Source organism: Falco cherrug, chromosome 8 (genome assembly GCF_023634085.1).
Source record: "Falco cherrug isolate bFalChe1 chromosome 8, bFalChe1.pri, whole genome shotgun sequence".
Lineage (NCBI taxonomy): Eukaryota > Metazoa > Chordata > Aves > Falconiformes > Falconidae > Falco > Falco cherrug.
In genome coordinates, this window is record NC_073704.1 from 13483081 (window position 1) to 13500360 (window position 17280).

Genomic DNA, 17280 nt, shown 5'->3' on the forward strand with positions numbered 1-17280 from the left:
CCCCCTCGCTGCTGTCCTGCTACGGGCACACCGGCCTGCAGCAACACCCAGTCAGCGCAGGCAACAACCGCCCGCGCGGGCGACAAGGCGGCTCCCTTTCCCCGGGGGCTGACAACGCGCCCGCCACCCGGCTCCTCCTCGCCCGCGGGGCCGCCCGCACCCCGGAGCCCGAGGGGCCGCCCCGCCGCTGCGCTCCCCGGGGCCGAGGGGCGGCTGCGGGCGGGAGGCGCCGAGCCTGAGGCGGCCCCGCCACCGGCCCCAACGGCTGCTGCGCGCGGGACGCCCCCTGCCGGCGCGGCGGGCAACGGCTGCCGGCTGCGGTGGCGGCGGGGTACGAAACGGTCAGGCTTGACCTGTAACTAAATGGCCGGGGGAGGGGACGGCGACACACAGCCCGTCCCCGGCTGGGGGTGTCGGGGAAGGCACACCCCCGAACGCACCTGGCCGCGAAGAAGCGGCAGCGCGGCGGGCCCGGCCCAGCGGGCCCGGCCCAGCGGGGCGCTCGGCTTCCCGCCCTCTGTGAGCGGACTCGTGCACGGCCGCACCCACGGCGGTACAGCAGCGCCTTCCTCACCGCTGCGAGGGAACAGCCCTCGGAAAGGTAAGGCCTCGCGATAAACACGTACCTGATGATTTACTCTGTTGTCCCAAAGCCTTCAGTCACGTTAATCCGGCTGCAAACATGCAAGCGAGTAATTCTGACCTAAGGGCAACGCTCCTGAAGTTTACCTCAGCAACACGAAAATAACTTTAAAAGATATCAAATCGTTGCTGACTTGCTTCACGTTGAGAAAGCTGAACTGAGAGAGTAACATTTAAACATGAAAAAACTGGAATTTAACAAAGTTGTAAGTGACTGCCAAGAAGGAAAATAAGCACAGTTCAGCACCGAAGGGGTTCTGGAGGTGCGGTGGGTCCAGCCCCCACCCAGGCTGCAGCCCCTGCGCCCCCCGCCCAGCTCAGCCCACTGTCAAACTGGAGCTGCCAGCAGTGCCCAGTGCCGCCTTCCCACCCATCCCACCACCGCACAGCCTGATAACCCTCTGACTCTTGCCCTTGTCATCACCCATTCGGTGGTTAGACAGCAATCGCATTCCCCTCAATATTCTTTTTAGGCTAAATAAACGCCGTTAACTGATGAAATACACTTCCTAGTTTTCAGGAGTTTATGGTATTCTGATGGCGTAAAGGACCAGTCCAGCAGCAGGAATCTGACGGAGAGAAAGCAAAGCCATTATTTACAACACTGCCAAAAATAAAGAAAACATGTTTTCCCACAATCAACTGTTCACATGCTTGTATAGCATACATCACATTAGCACTGGGGAAAAAAAAGAGAGACATTTATTTTAAACAGACTAATCATTTGGAAACAGGACAACATAGTACAATTGTTTCTAACTAGAGCAGTTGTTTGTTTCATACATAAACAAGAAATTGGCACGAACATCTTTGCCATTTTTTCATTAACACAAAAATAGTGCATTAAAACCAATGGTATGGAAACGCACAAAGGCATTTCAGTTAAGGCTTCTACAGATATTGCATGTTTTGTAATTAAACATCTATTTTGTAAACTCATTCTAAAACTTTCCAAGTAACAAAACAAAAAAGTTCAGTTAAACTCATATTGTGAGGTTTAATGGCATTAAAAGTACTTTGTGAAACTGATAACTAGCCATCAAATTGTTTATCAAGTGTGACTTTAAATGGCAACCTCAAACCTCATTAATTTAAATATGCATATACTTGGACTCTCCCAAAAAGATACAGTGGAAAGGTAAGCCTGCTTTGAAATATAGATCCCATTAAGTTCATTAACTTAATCCCTGCTCAACCATCCAAACAAACTACTGTATTTCACAATGAAAACAAATCTGGCTCTTGGCTAGCAGCACTTTGTCCAAGGGATACTTGGAATGCCAATTCTTAGCAATGTCAGAAATAAAGCAATGATGTTATTCAGGTTTTTCCTGTACTGACTGACGTGATGCCTTAGAACAGTTTTGCCTGAGCTCAGTACTTTATGGGCAAAATTTTGTTTCTTGCCATGCCAAAATGGCAGAAATGTCAAGCAGCAAAAAGAAGCCATTATTAATTTCATCTTCCACTCAACAATTCTGTAAACCAAACACACATCTGGAGAAAATGTGATGGCAATCTACATGGGAACACTTAAGTAGTGCTTCATCCCCCATCTCCTACAGCCAAATCGTGACAACCTCCAGTGCAACACTGAAGGGGAGCAGCACCCTGAATCTCTCCACGTTAATGTACAACGCAGTGCCAGCCAAAATTTAGCTCTAGTTTTACAAAAGTACATACATAAGAACCATTACAATTTACAGAAAAGATTAATGGCTTCCCACAACGAAGTGAATGCCCCAGAATGCAGCCAGCAGCTGTGGAACATCTTTTAATTCTGGTAGAATTTTTTTTTTTTGATTGGAGGTTGGATGTCTTTTCCTCAAGATTACCACAGCACTCAAAAAAATGTCATAAACACTGAATTTCTGAATTACTTAACTCTGCCAGATGAGCACGACAGAACTCAAGTCCTCAACAGAGCAGCAGCAGCACTAATTGTTCATTTTCCCATCCTTGTTTTAAAGCAACTCAGGTAACAGCATAGAAAGTTACTGGCTCTTCATCAAACCCCTTCAAGTCTTTTTATCTGGCTGCTCTTCACTACTCTCCAGGGAACTTTGACAACTGCACACCCTTTACAACCGCACTTAAGACACACACATAAAATAAAACAATGCAAAGTCAGTAAGTATTAAAATATACAAATAGGCTTGAGGCTTTTAAGTGATACTTCCTTGATAAATGGATTTCAAACTAGCTCTTGCCGATGTCTAATAAGGAGACTGTTTCATCCTGCAATACGTCTGTATTTATTCACACCTGCAGTGCTTTCATTTTGCCATGTTAATGTAAAAGAAGAATAATGTTCACTATCATCCAACTGCCACTATTATTACTACATCACTACACAGAAGGTGGGTTGCTGCAGAGTTTTTGTTTTGCTTTAGTAAGTGTTCTAAGTTTCTTTTAAGTTTTAGGAAGAAGTTTCCCATTCCATCCTAACACAAAACAACAAACATCCTTTGGGGGGATATCAATCTCCCTCAAAACAGATAGAAGTAGGAACACTTTTAATATCTGTGAAATTCAAGTTTCTTTAGAAAGAGCAGTGAATAACACTGTAGCTCTTGCCATACAGGGTAAGGAGAAATCAGAACACTAGTTCTGTGCATGGCTTTGTAATAGTTAAGCATCCTGACTGTCAAGATATTACAGGACGTATATATATCCTGTTGGCAACCCAAAAACACCCTGCTTGACCAAAAGATGTATTTAGGTATTCATTAAATGACCAAACTGTTGCAACATTAAAACTTCTCTTTCCTGTATCTACATCAACTTGAAATAACTTGTTATCAATACCTTTGTCAAGACAACTAAATGAAGATGAAGAAAAATAAAGTGTCCTCTTTTAAGGAATTACTAAAAATCCCTGAGACTCCAATCCCTTATTCTAGCAAATACTTTTTAAAACAACTAAATCCAGATTATTTTAAGCTTACTAACTTTTTGGGGTTTTATGTTTCCTAACTCTGTGTTGTTATAATCTTCCTTAGACTACTTTCTTCCTAAGTTTTTTTTTAATCTCCAGAGAATATTTAACCAAATCAAGTAAGCCAACTGCTATTGGCATTAGTAACAAAAGCAGACTGTTGTGAGACTGCAGTCAGAAAAGTACCAAATACCTGATCTTCTGCATCTGTCTAGTTCCTTTGGCTATACAGGTAGCAATAGTTATAAAACCAACTTGACTTTATTCACTAATCTACTTTGTAAAATAAAAAGCAAATGTATAGAAGTTTTCAATCACATTTGGAAATTGTAGCATACATAAAAAGATTAAAATAAAATATATACATTATAAAAATACATTTTTTTCTTTATGAAAGTTATAATACATGGCTATAATACACAACGTTGAGCCATCAGTCACAGCTACAGTATTTGCAGATGCTTGTTCCACACTATGGCTGGACTCTGGGTAAGGTCTCTCCCTGGGGAAATTCCTCAATTTCAGCATGAAACATCAGTTCTAAAAGATAAAAGAATTAAGTTTTCTTTTAAAAAGTTTCACCTGAATACAATTTCATTATTCCTGAAAAATGCCCTGCATTCCCCCAAGTCTCTTGCTTTTCTTACCAGCCACAGCATCAACAACTCAGCAATGGCAAGAGCCACCACTGTCATTAGACAAGTATTGTTGCCCCCCAAATGAACAGAATTAGCAATGATGTTAGCAGCTGATCATATGTGGTATCATCCTGCACTCAACTGGCACACTGAAACAGAACTCTAAAGTAGATTGTGGGATTGTTAAAGTTTTGACAGTGTCAGACTCAAGGAGGAAGTTTTCAGTTCAGAGACTTGTTCATTTACTGATATATCTGCTATATGTATCACGGCGTAAATTAGCAACACTAGAACCTGGCATATCATGAACAATACTGCTCACAGCTAGCTGTCTCTCCTTGGCAGCTCAGGCACAGGAGACAGCCTAACATCTGCTGTGAAGAGCTCCTTGCAGAGAAATTTGGAGATGCACACTAAGCAGGTGATGAGGTAGCCCCTGTGGAGCTCTGTGCTGCTGAGGGTACGGTTTCTCGTATCTGGGTTCCTTTGCATATCTATACTGCACCCTCAGCATAGGTGTACTTTCTGTCTTGCTAACAGCATATTCAGTATATAGACCAGGCTGTGTTTGCCAACAACTTGTCAACATGGTAAAGTTACACAATCTGTACAAGCAATGATGTAGTTTATCCCCTCAAGTTTGAGACTGATGTGTTTTTGCTACCTCATCCTTAGTAGACTAAACTTTCTCTACTATTTGGGTAAGTCCTAACAGAATTTTTCTCTTGAAATTTCTGAAGCAGGTTTTCTAATCTTAGTAGGCATATGTATATATCAAAAAAGCTCATCAAAACCTGAGTTAGATCCTGACACTGGCTTCCCTGAGTAAGTCTTTATTATTTTAAAAATGGGTTTTAAATACAATTAAAACATCTACTATAAATTTTACTGTCAAAGACTGTAAAAGCTGCCACCTAGCTGTTTGGTTTTTTAACTCATTGAGTGAGTTATTAGAAATAAGCAGAGTATCTGGAGCCAGCTGAAATGCAGAAATCTGTACATTAAAATTCTAAAGTAATCTGAAGCAGCATGTTGAATCTTCTAGAAACTCCCAAACACAAATCTGTGCTTCAACTCATGACACTTTTTGGATACCTGTTGACTTGTAAGTTGAAACTTAGGATTTTTATGTACAGTATACTTTCTAGTCACAGGTTGCATGCACTTGACAGAAAAGCTTTTGGATCCCAGTTAGAACAACAAAAGGAAGAGGGCCTAGTCTCTAGGCAAAGCTTCTTCTAAGAGAAGGGACAATTTGCTTCCTCCCTCCTCCAGCCCCGATCAACACAAGCAGTACTCATTTAAAGTCCTGTTCTGCAGGCACAAATCTGACTTTTCAAAGCTCAGGAGTTCCCAAAACTATTGCAGTGTTCTATTAAAAATAACATTGAGCTCAAAACACATTCAGCATTTGCAAAAGGAACATTAATAAAACTAGGGAATTTTCTAAAACACAGGCAGCATAAATACATTTCAAATATTTAAAATACTGTTGAAGTAAACATTACTTTTCCCTTCATGGAAAAAGAGACACATGCTCTTTCAGGTTTCAGAATTCTCATTGCTTCAGCCAGGACAAAGGTGGCTTTTATTTCCTTTTTAAATTACTGTTTTTTCTTTATAAAACTAAACACAGACACCAGCATCCTAAGAAGCACTTGCTCTGGAAAGTTGCTAGGAGATGCTTGTTTTTCCTCAGCCACAAAATTTCTCAGGACTAGTCTTGAACACCAAATGCAAAGCACAGCAAATAAAAGCCTGAACAAACAACATTTTGCCTATTAATGTTTCCTACCTTCACTGTGGTCTAGCTCTGGTCGGTAAGACAAGAAGATCCAACTTGTCCCAACTAGAATAGACACTACAAGATTCACCACAACCCATGGATGAACAATTTCTTCCTCTGTACCTGCCACCCTGGGAAAAGCACATCAACCCATCAGTCAGAGGTTCGCTGGCACATACAGGTTACAATAAGAATTTCAACAGAGTATCATAAAAACAAGCTTGCTAAGCCAGATATGAAAACAGAACTACTTGTACTTTCCTCATGGTCTTGTATTGCAAGGGCCTGGTAAAGACAGTGACTACCCAAGACAGCAACTCAGCTAAGAAACATCATTATCTCATAGAGAATGTCCACTTGTAGATTTCAACAGCAAAGTCCTTTTCTTGGCCAAGAGACAGAAAATAAAAATCAAAATGCATGTTCAAATTTTACTGTGGTGAAAGACACCGCACAATGTCGTCAGTCATTCTTATTTTTAAGCACTTCCACATGAAACACCAAGGCAAGTGAACAGCAAGTTAGTAAAGTGTCTGGAAGCCAATACAAGGACTTATGTACAGATGCTGTGGAGTGGATGAGATAGGACTTTAACAAAGTTATGATTTAAGTTTGCTGATGCTTTTCTTACGGTCATAACAGCAGCAGGTTGTGGTGTTGTTACTAGAATCCAGGCTTTTTAATAAACAACAAACATTTATAGAAGCCCTTAAAAAAAAGAAGAATAATTTAACTGCCCAAACCAGCAAATTTTCATGTAAATGTTTTTATTCTACTTCTCCTGGTCTGTTTTAAAAACTCGTGCTACTACAGTTTAAGACCATTAAATACCTACTTCAGAAAGCACGTGTTGGATGGGATCTCCTAGCATGAAACAATGCTTCATATTTAATGCCAGCTGTGTCTGCTAAGCCCATGCATCCTATGGCAGACTTACTTTCATAGTACCATGACATGCATTTCTTGGACAGAATAGACTATCTCCTTCAGAAACAGTGTTGACTCTCTACAGAATGTCCTGCCCTTCAACACGAAAGTGTTACCTCAGTAGGGTCTCCTTTCTCCAGAAAAAGATTATGGTTCCGGCCAGATGACATTTGCAGCATCGTTCCAACAGGCTCTTGTTTGAGGTATTAATGGATTTACAACCAACATGACCATACCCATCACTGAGTTCTCATTTTTGCAGTGAAATTTATCAAAGATTCAGGACAAGCTCAGACAAAGGCAGGTTTAGTAACTAAATCCTTCATTAATACTTTCTTATGTATGTTGTATAACCGTTTCAATCTATCAGTTTGACTAAGGTTCTTAAGTAAGCTATGTTAAAATTTACAGAAGTGATTTCTTAAGTTTCCTACCAGATGCTGCCGTTTTCCGAAGGTGGTGTGTAGAGGTTAATTCTGTCACATGTCATCTGCTGGCTTAAGGATAAAATAAGAGCAGCAAAGTACACTGGAAGAAATGGAATTAGTAGTGTCAGATATAACCCCCCAAAATGCTGTCTCATCATTACATGGTAATTATCACTACATTTTCTTCCCTTTCACTCCACTGCTTCCAATGATAGCCACCTTTTAATTCATTCTCTCTTCTTCAACATTTCCTTGACCCATCAAAATCTGGTTTCTGCACTTTTGCAACCTATCAGCTACGTCAAAGGTGGCATCTTGTGATTCCAGTTTTTGCCAGGTCTTTGTTCTGTATTCAGAAGTGGGAAAAGAACTATCTCACTAACAGCCCTGATAATTTTTTAAAGCATTTGCAACAATAGCATTATGTAGCAGAGTGTTCAGAGCCTTTGAATGCTATTTTTAACTACCAAGGAAGTCACTTAAGCAGAAAATAACCACAGAGGAAGACTTCACTGAAAACAGTACGTAGGATTTTTCCATTTACTGTCTTTTCTGGACAACTTCCTCTCGGCTTCAAAATACTTACAGAAAGAGGCTACTGCTGCTGGGTCTAGGGTAAGAAAGCCCCTCAGTGCAACTGATGCTTTTGCCAAATCAATCCTGGTAACAAAACCAAGGGTCATTAACACAGCCAGTAAAATAATAATATTGTTCCTCTAACAGTATTCTGTTGCTCTTTTACTTTTTGCAAGATACCTTTTTTCTGCCTCTGCTACAGTGCTTTAATACACACCTATATCCCACACAAATGACAATGGTCCTTATGCAAATTCAAGAAAGATTGAAACTAAGGAGGGTGTTCCATGAGGTTTGTAGCTTTCACACTGCCGTCCTTTCTAGAACAGGGAGGATGTGGAGAAGCCTATCCCCTCTCTAATCCTTACCATTTATTCATTCGCCACCAACCGAGTTATGCTAAAATAACTGCTCATATAGCCTACACCAGCACAGAGGCAATTAAGAATAACTCAGGCCTCCTCCCTGGGAGGAGTCACAATTTCTTCCATAGCACTAACTCCTCTCCTGGCTTATCATGCTGCCATAGAAACTATCTGTAACTAAAAGAAGCATTTATAACTTTGATAAATCTACTTGTTTATGATCTTTTTTGCTCCTCTTTCTGTTCATTTCCCCACCCATAAGCTGTAATGCAGAAACCCCAGCTAAGCCAGGAAAACTGTTTATACAGCTACGGTGCAAACCTGACTAGGGAATGGATTCACATGAAAAGTAACAATACAAACAGTAGTTGTTCTCCACTCCTCTCCCCAAACAAAATCCCAGGTCAGCTCTTCCACCTGGTTCACCTCACTCCACGATCACACAAACAGTACCAGCACATTGAAGCAGGCAATGGACAGAATGAGTAACAAAGGTCCAGATGCACAAATACACCCTTTATCTGTATAGCCAGTCACGTGTAAAATCATTCTTTAAGTACATCACATTAAATCATCAACAGCAGATCAAAATGTGCCACAGGAAGGAGAAAGGAACATATTGCACACAAATTACATAAACCTTTAAAATATAAACATATTTTACCTGTCAAAGGCTGAGACTGTACTGATAGACAGCAACAAATAGAACAAACTTTGAGCTGGGTATGCTAGTGTCTTATACTGCTCGAGCAGGTTAGAAATTGTGGAAAGTTGACTTCCTGCCAAAATGTAGATAACAATGATGTTCCATACAGCATACCCAGCAAGGAAGCCATGGGTAAAAAGTCCCATCAATCTGAATGGAGGAAAGAACATTAGACAAGTTTAACATCTTCAATTAACGAAGAACTACAGATACAAAAGGCCTATGAATCCATCTGTTCAACCCTGCCACCATGACAGGATGCCAGTCTTTCACAGATTGTTTCCACATGCTTTTCCTGATCTAGTTTTAAGAATTCTAAGCAACAGGACTTCTGCTTCCTCCCTTAGCAGATTGCACTAGAACCTGAGCATTTAACAAGGAAAACCTAGACACTGTGCCTGATCCTATGACTACTTCACTTTGCTACTGGTGCAGGAATAGAACACTCTTACCCACTGCCTGCAGCTTCCCAAGACCACTGTGCTCCTTAAACTTAACACAATGCTCTTAAACTTGTCCTCAAGTCAGTCTTTTCATTATCTTCCTTGCTAAGGAAAAAGCTTGAGAAGGAAGTGCAGGCTTCCAGAAAAAACACATCAGAGAATAAAATGGCTGTTATCTTCCCGTTCTGTACCACAACACGCCCACATATTAAAAAAAATAAAATATTTTTTTGCTATGATGTGCATGCAGCCTTATGCCCCAGTCCAATTTCACTCCTTCTTTTTCACCAACCAGGATCTTTCTTTGAGCCCTATCTGAATTCAGGTATTTTTATGCTGGTCATACAGCTGATGGGTGAATCTCATTTTTTAACACATTTTTTCTGTAGATCTCCAATACTTTTCTTATCAGATCAATATCTTGCTATTCAGATGGTGTTTGAATCTTTGCAGTAGGACTTCCTTAGTTATTCTTTTTATAAGTGGCAGTTCACATGTGATGTCTAGACTAGCAATAGATATTCTTGACAACAAATACCAAAATTTAGAGGACTAAGAAACTTTATACCTGTCGCATCCTGAACCATCATTTACTAGGAATATCCAAAAGACACAGATGCATCACAATGACAGAGAAAAGGTGCTAACTTTCAGGGAGAAGGGAAAAAATCCGCACAAATAATCAGTGCTGATTTTTGCTTATTTACATAAAAACATTTATCTTTCACCTGAAACTTCGGTGCACTGAGAGGGCGACATCTCTGGTAGTCCATGAAGCCTTCACATCCATAAGTACATTGATATTTTCAGTGGTTTTAATCAATTCTGCACGGTCAGCTGCCTGAAAACGACCTGTCAGGATGAGGAAATCAGATTTAGAGAGTACTGTTACCTTCCATCACATTTTCTACATCAATACTTATCAGTGGTAAAAAGCCGTAAGCATCAGAAATTCCATCAGAAAATTTCTTCTCCCCACATCCTGCTCTTTGACAGTTTACATTCATGCCAGGATGAATCTCAGTGTGGAAGCGTCCTTGTGGGTCAGACTATAGATTTAAGAATGTGCAAAGCACTTTGGGTGATTACTCAGTGTCCCCTGGTACCAATAAAAACTCAAACCAAACAAAAAAAAACCTTCCACTTTTTGCAATCTAGTAAATGATACTTTCTTCTCCAGGCACTGTGACAGTATTAGGTCAAATAAGCTCAGCTAGGTACCATCAAACAGGCTTTTTCACCCAGATCATGAAATTAAAAAATTCAACTATAAGTTCTACCACAGCAAAAAATGATTATGTATATTTATTTCCAAATTATTTTTGTTCTGGAAAATTTATTTTTTAAAGATTTTTTCCCAATATTGCAGTATTTAGATGTTAAACACAATAATGGTTCCTTTAATTGCAAGAATGTCCTTACATTACTTAAACCACAAGAGGTACTTACGATTTTTTTCAACAAATACTTTGCTAACAGGCTGGCTAATTCCAGTGGGAGCAGCAAACACAGGCTGCTGATCTGGGCTCTTTCTGTGCTCATCTTCAATGATGTCTTCCTCCTCCACTTCCAGGTCGTTGGAACTGTGTGTTTCAGCTGGCCGAGGCTTCCTATTGCACAGAACATACAATGGGGCAGAGAAAGAATAGGAAATAGAACGTAAAACCTGAAGGCTCCTATGAAAATTTAACACGTCTAGTTTCACTGATAAGAACTGATCAAGCTACTATCTGTAACATTACCCCCATTTATAATTTTAAGGACTAAAACTCTAATGCAGTTAGTTAACTAGAACCACGAAGCTAGTCCTTGATTTTGGGTTTTTTCTCTCTAAATTCTGCCCTGTGTCAAAACAATAAGGTGGGAAGAAATACATATGAAGAGATTAACAATTAGGAAAAAAATATACCAACTAAATACAAGGCCAAGAAAGTGGATGCTTTTGGAAAAAAGGTGACTAAAATGATTTAAAGGCATAGCTCTTGGAGAAAAGGCAAATAAAAAGGATGAGAAAGCAGTTTAGTTTCTTATAAAATTAAGAAAAGTACAGTAAAATGAAAGAAAGCAGTTATACTTTCTAATTTCTTTAGGTATGTGGCTGAAATGCTAGGCTCACGTAAATGCACTCAGAACTGTAGTGCATCCAGGTATTTAAAAAAACAAACAAGGGAAGAAAGTTAGATTTTAATCCTGGAAAGAACTGCACGCATACTATTTATTGCACAGGCTGAATGATAGCATGACCTTCAGGATTTTACAGCTGTGTAACATGATGATGTAAAATACTACTCAGCCACATTAACCATCATAGTTATTCCAAATTACGAGCTATACTAGTTTTGTCTTACTTTGCTCTTTTTCTCTGTTTGCGGATCACTGTTTCTTCAGCTTCAGGGACATCCATGCCACTTCCATTCTGAAATAGGGATGCAACATTTTGCTCGGTAAAAGAAGTCTCAGAATCTGAAGATTTAAAATAAACCACATGAAAGTTTCACAGCTTTCGTAAAAATGGAAATACATTCACTTAAACACATAAATAACTATTATATAAACAGTGGCAAAAAAGTTATGATCTTCTGAGATTTGAATGATCAAACTTATCACTTCCAAAACTGTACTGCCATTATTTTCATGAGGATTTGTACCCTGTGGAATCTGAAATCAGAAGCTGAAACCCTGAGCTAGCATTCCGTCAAAGATTACTTTCAGCTGTTTTAAGTACAAAAGCACATTAAATGTTTTAAGCCAAAATACAAGTTGGCCAATCATATTTGTTACCAAGTTTTACTCAGCTCATTCCTATCTACAATTATTTCACATACCAGTGGGTACTTTCTTCTTCTTGCGTTTCCGCTGAGGAGGGACATCATGAGGTTCAGGAGTTAGGGGCTCACTGCTTTCAGACTGTCGACGAACTGCTGCTTGGACGATGCCATCTGAAAACCAGACGAAAAGATCCAGCCACCTTAATTTAGAGCTGCTGAGAAGCAGGCAAGAAAAAGCTGCCTTTTGCTACATTGCACAGAACATCTGTATTTGCCCAGCTTACAGCTGAGATGAAAATGTATTGGGTAGGAAATACAAGAGGTGGGAAACAAATGTGCTAAGTAAGAATATATAAAAGTTATAGCTGACAACCCTCCTTTCACCCTGAAAGTTTCATGCCCAGGAAAAAATCCAAGTATCCAAGAAGTAGCACATTTCCCATTTGGGCATACAACAGAGGACTGACTGGAAAAAATCTACCACAGGAAAGAATTACACCTCTCTGTTTTTCCTTTCTATGTGCAAAGATTATAATGCAAGGGACAAGAAAAAATTTGCAGTTTGTCATAAGCTGATTCACACAGATGCATGCTAAAGCAAAAAAGCATCATACCAAAGGGAAATTTAAATGATAAACATACACAAGAATAAAGGAGGAGCAGAAAAAAAATCAGCACTGAAGGATGTTTACTCCAGTCTGCGAGATGAATTACTATGCTTTGGAGGAACCACATTTCTGTGAGAGTTAATATGAATTAATCAAATATTCTAGCAAGCAGAAAGACAAAATTACTTCTCCATTTTACATCACATCTGCCTTTTTATAGCTATTTGAAGTACTACTTTTATGATACCAACTGAATCTATCTTTGTTTTCACCTCAAGCACAGGTTCTCCCACCTTTTATAAAGCTCTGCTGTGCTAAAATACAAAATTAACTAGCAAAGTAATGGCCAAAGCTAAGAGGTACATTGCACCATCATTCAGCTCAACGAAAACAACAGTAAACAAAACTTAATCTTTGGGAAACCTTGCTAGCAACAGGGCTACTTGTTGCATTTAAAGGTCTTCCAGTGAGCTGTCAATTGTATGCTCTTTTAAGCAAATAAAGGTTTACTCATCAAACCATCATATGGACCCAAATCAACTGGTTTACAGAAATCCACTAAATCCTATCAACACATTCTGCTTTATTAAAATAGATCACTTGTAATCTTGCTTAAAATGGCATGTTTGTTCTGCAAACCCACTTGTAAAAATACAAAGCTCTGGTGCTAGTCAACTTTTAGGCTTTTAACTCGTTGATGATAATGGAATGATCAACTTGTGACTTTATTTGGCCAAGGACTGAAATTGAGCCAATTTGTTAAATGAGTTTTATCTTAGGTCATTCAAAATTCACGTACTTAACACACTCAAAGTAACAAACAGCTTACAGCTGGAAATAACTTTAATGAAGTACCCAAAAATTTTAGAAAGGAAAAACCAGCAGGAATACAGGAACTTTTTCAGTTCGGTATCAAGAAATGCTGTATTAGCAGTACCAGGAATGGATCTAGTGAGAAGGAGCAGAGAATGAAACAAGTTACTTCAGTTAGCATTACAGACTTGTCATAAAATGACACCGCTTTGGGAAAAAAAGATTGCAATTATTCAGTATAAAATAAATGCTAATAAATTAGCTGAGAACGCTACTCAAAAATAGAGCACACCCAGGATTACAAACACAATTTTCAGTCTTGGCAGGACCTTACCTAATGGAGTCTTCCCTTTGGGTTTCCTTTTTTTGGGACGACTGAGTGGGATTTCATCTGAAGAACACAGAACAGACGTATAGGTGCACAGCATGCAGAAACCTCCATTCCCTTTTCTTAACAGCCATTCTATTGCTAGTTAAGAACGGGACTCCTTTTTACAAGTGAAGACATCCTTCACCTTTTACAGGTAAGATGACAATTCACCAGTTCACACAAGCAGAAGGAGTACGTAAGATGGCAGAACAGGATAAGTAATATGCACATGCATGCGTGTTAAGTGAAGAACTAAAATGCCCTGAATAATGCTCTGAAGAATAAACTTTTATTTAGAGCACAGTGACTTTTCAGTTACGTTGATTCAGTATGGAAATAGCAAACAGTAAAAAGAACAAAGGCAACAGACGGTTCCAGCAATGGCAGCACAGGTATCCATGCAGTTTAAATAATCAGCCTGCATTTAGGAAAAGTATAAGGCTCTTTCTTTAAAGACAGGATGAAGTGACACCAAAAGGAACTACCACTGTTTAAAATTCTCTTTAATGCCAGAATAACTCACCTTGGTTTCCACTTCACATTTAAGGAGAAAAGGTGTTGAAGAGCAGTGTGAAAGGAACAAAGATAAGAAGAAAGTAAATTTTGAATCAATTACCATTCACAATGGCAAAATTCACACTGCTGCTTTTGTGATTAATTTTCTTATCCCTACTCCTACTTCTCTTTATGAGCAGTTGTGTGTAACTTCAGGGTATGAATAAATCATTAAGACTCAATGCTTTGTATGACTACCTTTCTTGATTGGCTAGCTGTGGATCAGATTTAAAGCTTTAATCACCTGGCTAATTAAAACTTGTCTTACTGCCTGATATGTAACAAACCAACAAAAGTTATGAAACATTTGAGCACACACATTACTAAAAAGACACTATCTTTGTATGTTGTCAGTCACAAGCATCACATTTGCTCTTAGGAAACACTTACTTTGCATTAATTCTGAAGTACTATGTCATAAAAACTATACTGTTGCCTTTCCTTCCACACCCAAAAAACCCCCAATTTTTTCCTTTCACTATGTCAAACTAGTAGACACCTATACCCATAACTCAAGAATAACTAGTCTAGTTTCAGAAATTCCTGTTCTGAAGGATTTGAGTCAAATAAAATAAGGGACATGAAACAAAACAAAAAGAGACAGAAGAGATTCAAAAGAAGGGCATCAACAAAACCACAGTAGATGTTAACAAAACTAGAACAGTTATTTGTCTGAAACTTTCTGAAGGGCTTATCTCTCAAGACTATTAAAACTGAAGTAACACAGTAAAATTTCTCAGCCTCTGTAAAACTTTAAAATGCTTTGTATTCCTTGTAAGGCGTTCTGGGACAACAAACTGGCAAGAAAAGCAATTATTTTTAAAGCTATTATGGCTACTCAGATGTTTATTAAACTTATTTCTCTTAATTTCATTGCTTTTAAAAGTACAGAAACCATGCAGTACAGAACCATGATTAATTCCACAAAATGAACTGGTTTTACCTTGGCACTGGAGGGAGGGCACGAGGTGGGCACTGAAGGACAAGAGAGACAAAAGTCAACTTCTGCTGGTGTGAAACCACCTCTCAGAAAACAGCTATTTTCAGATACGGTCAGAACACACAAAGTATGTTTTGCTTTGTATGCCTCTTAAATAGCTAAAGACTCCTGATGGAGATGAAATAAAAGGAGAAAATAAAAGCAAAAGTAATGTGCAAAAGACGCAGAAATAATACACTTTTACCAGAGTTCTGACGATGCTGCGTTAGGGACACATACCTAACAGCTGTGTGTGACGCACAGCTTGCATTTCAACTTCACTTGAAAAATTTTCACTTTCCATATAAGGTACTGCTTTCATTGGAAAGTTTGGCAGTCATCCTATTTAAATATCAAAATGCTGCAATAATTTATGTGTTCAATATACTTGCACAGTATACAGTGTGAGCAGAGTATTTTCTATTAATGAAATTGTAAACTCAAAACAACAGGAAAAACAATAAAAGGAAGCTCATTTATGAAAAAGACTTTTAAATACGACAAAATAGTAACTTTTATACAATTTTGAAAATATTTACCAGGAAGTCAAACGCAACTAAAATCTAAAAATAAGTATCTCCTGTTAACAACCTGAAACTGAGCTCGTGTACTTTCTCTTATGGAGAAAAAGGAAGGCGGCTTACTTTCAGATTTTTTATTATGTAATTATATCAAAAGAATATACATGAACAAACATCTCCCGGGTTCCAAAAATTCAGCTGATAGCAGCAATGAAAAAGGCTATAAGACTGATAAGACTCAAGCGTCCACAAACTTACCACTTGTTTCTTTCCCATTTCGTTTGAAGGTGTTCCCTGAAAGAGGCACTGTGAAGCGGTCTATACTCCCTCACGCTGAACCTCAGCTAATTCTGAACTAAAAATAAGCTTCCAGCAGCCAGGATTAGCTGGATGTGAACCTTCCTGCCCCTGGGTTAGGGCCCAGCATCGCTCCAGTTTGCAGCAACAGCCGCTCATTCTATGGCAGCAAAGGCTCCTCGTACTGAAACCCCGTAACTCCATATGCTGGTACCAGTTCCAGCGAGGAACTTCTACTTAGGTTTGTTTACCCAAAATGAATGAGCCACCTCCTGCAAGGAAGCGTTGCAGGATTAAGCCTCAAACCTCTCACTTGGATTTTGGCCATGCTGAAGACTGGCAGCAAGTGCCACTCACCCAGGTAGGGAGCAGCCACCACGGGGCACTCTGCTCCCCTGCACCGGCAGGGAAAACAAATGCTGATAAAGCTCAGAGCTCATTACTCTTATTGTTTCTGACATTCTTGTGGCAGTAATTATCAAATGTTTAGGACGGTTGGTATGTCAAAAAACTAAAAAAAAACCTAAAAACTAAAAAAAAACCAAAACCACACCAAAAAACCCAACCCACAAACAACAAAACCAAAACTAGAAACTAAAAAAAAAAGGCAAAAAAATTTCCACCTTTTATACAGCATTTGCTACCTGCACAGTGGTACATCTGCGCTCTGCACTACCTCTCTATTTTGCTGCCTTCTATAAAGCAACTGAAATGTGAATTAATTTCTGTATCGTTTTGTATCCTTTATTCCTTGCACCAGAAGAAATCCCATGCAAGCCGGCAGTGAAGGCTGGGCGGCCCCACGGGTACGGAAGCGCTCAGCTCCGCCACACGACCGCCCGCACCCGCGTTACTGCCCGCTTCCAGCGTCTCGGAGCTGCAGGAACTCGCGCGAGTGCGGGCACAGGCTGCCGCGGACG

The 17280-nt window shown here is 39.5% G+C and overlaps 1 protein-coding gene across 3 annotated transcripts; it reads right to left on the reverse strand.

The window, feature by feature from the left end:
- Window positions 1-1322: 1322 nt before the first annotated feature.
- TMEM237 (transmembrane protein 237) lies at window positions 1323-17078 on the reverse strand. Of its 3 annotated transcripts, none has more exons than XM_055717494.1 (11): window positions 16322-17078; window positions 13973-15538; window positions 12275-12388; window positions 11798-11912; window positions 10899-11059; window positions 10178-10301; window positions 8965-9156; window positions 7946-8019; window positions 7366-7459; window positions 6014-6135; window positions 1323-4120 (listed from the first exon to the last, which is right to left on the reverse strand). In XM_055717494.1, the coding sequence occupies exons 2-11, from the start codon at window positions 14064-14066 to the stop codon at window positions 4053-4055; spliced, it is 1158 nt and encodes a 385-aa protein (XP_055573469.1). In that variant the 5' UTR covers window positions 14067-15538; window positions 16322-17078; the 3' UTR covers window positions 1323-4052. The 3 variants fall into 3 exon arrangements, with proteins under 3 accessions (XP_055573469.1, XP_027654532.1, XP_055573470.1); XM_027798731.2 differs by having other exon boundaries at window positions 11798-11865; window positions 13973-14029; window positions 14532-17078; XM_055717495.1 differs by having other exon boundaries at window positions 11798-11865; window positions 13973-17078.
- Window positions 17079-17280: the final 202 nt, after the last annotated feature.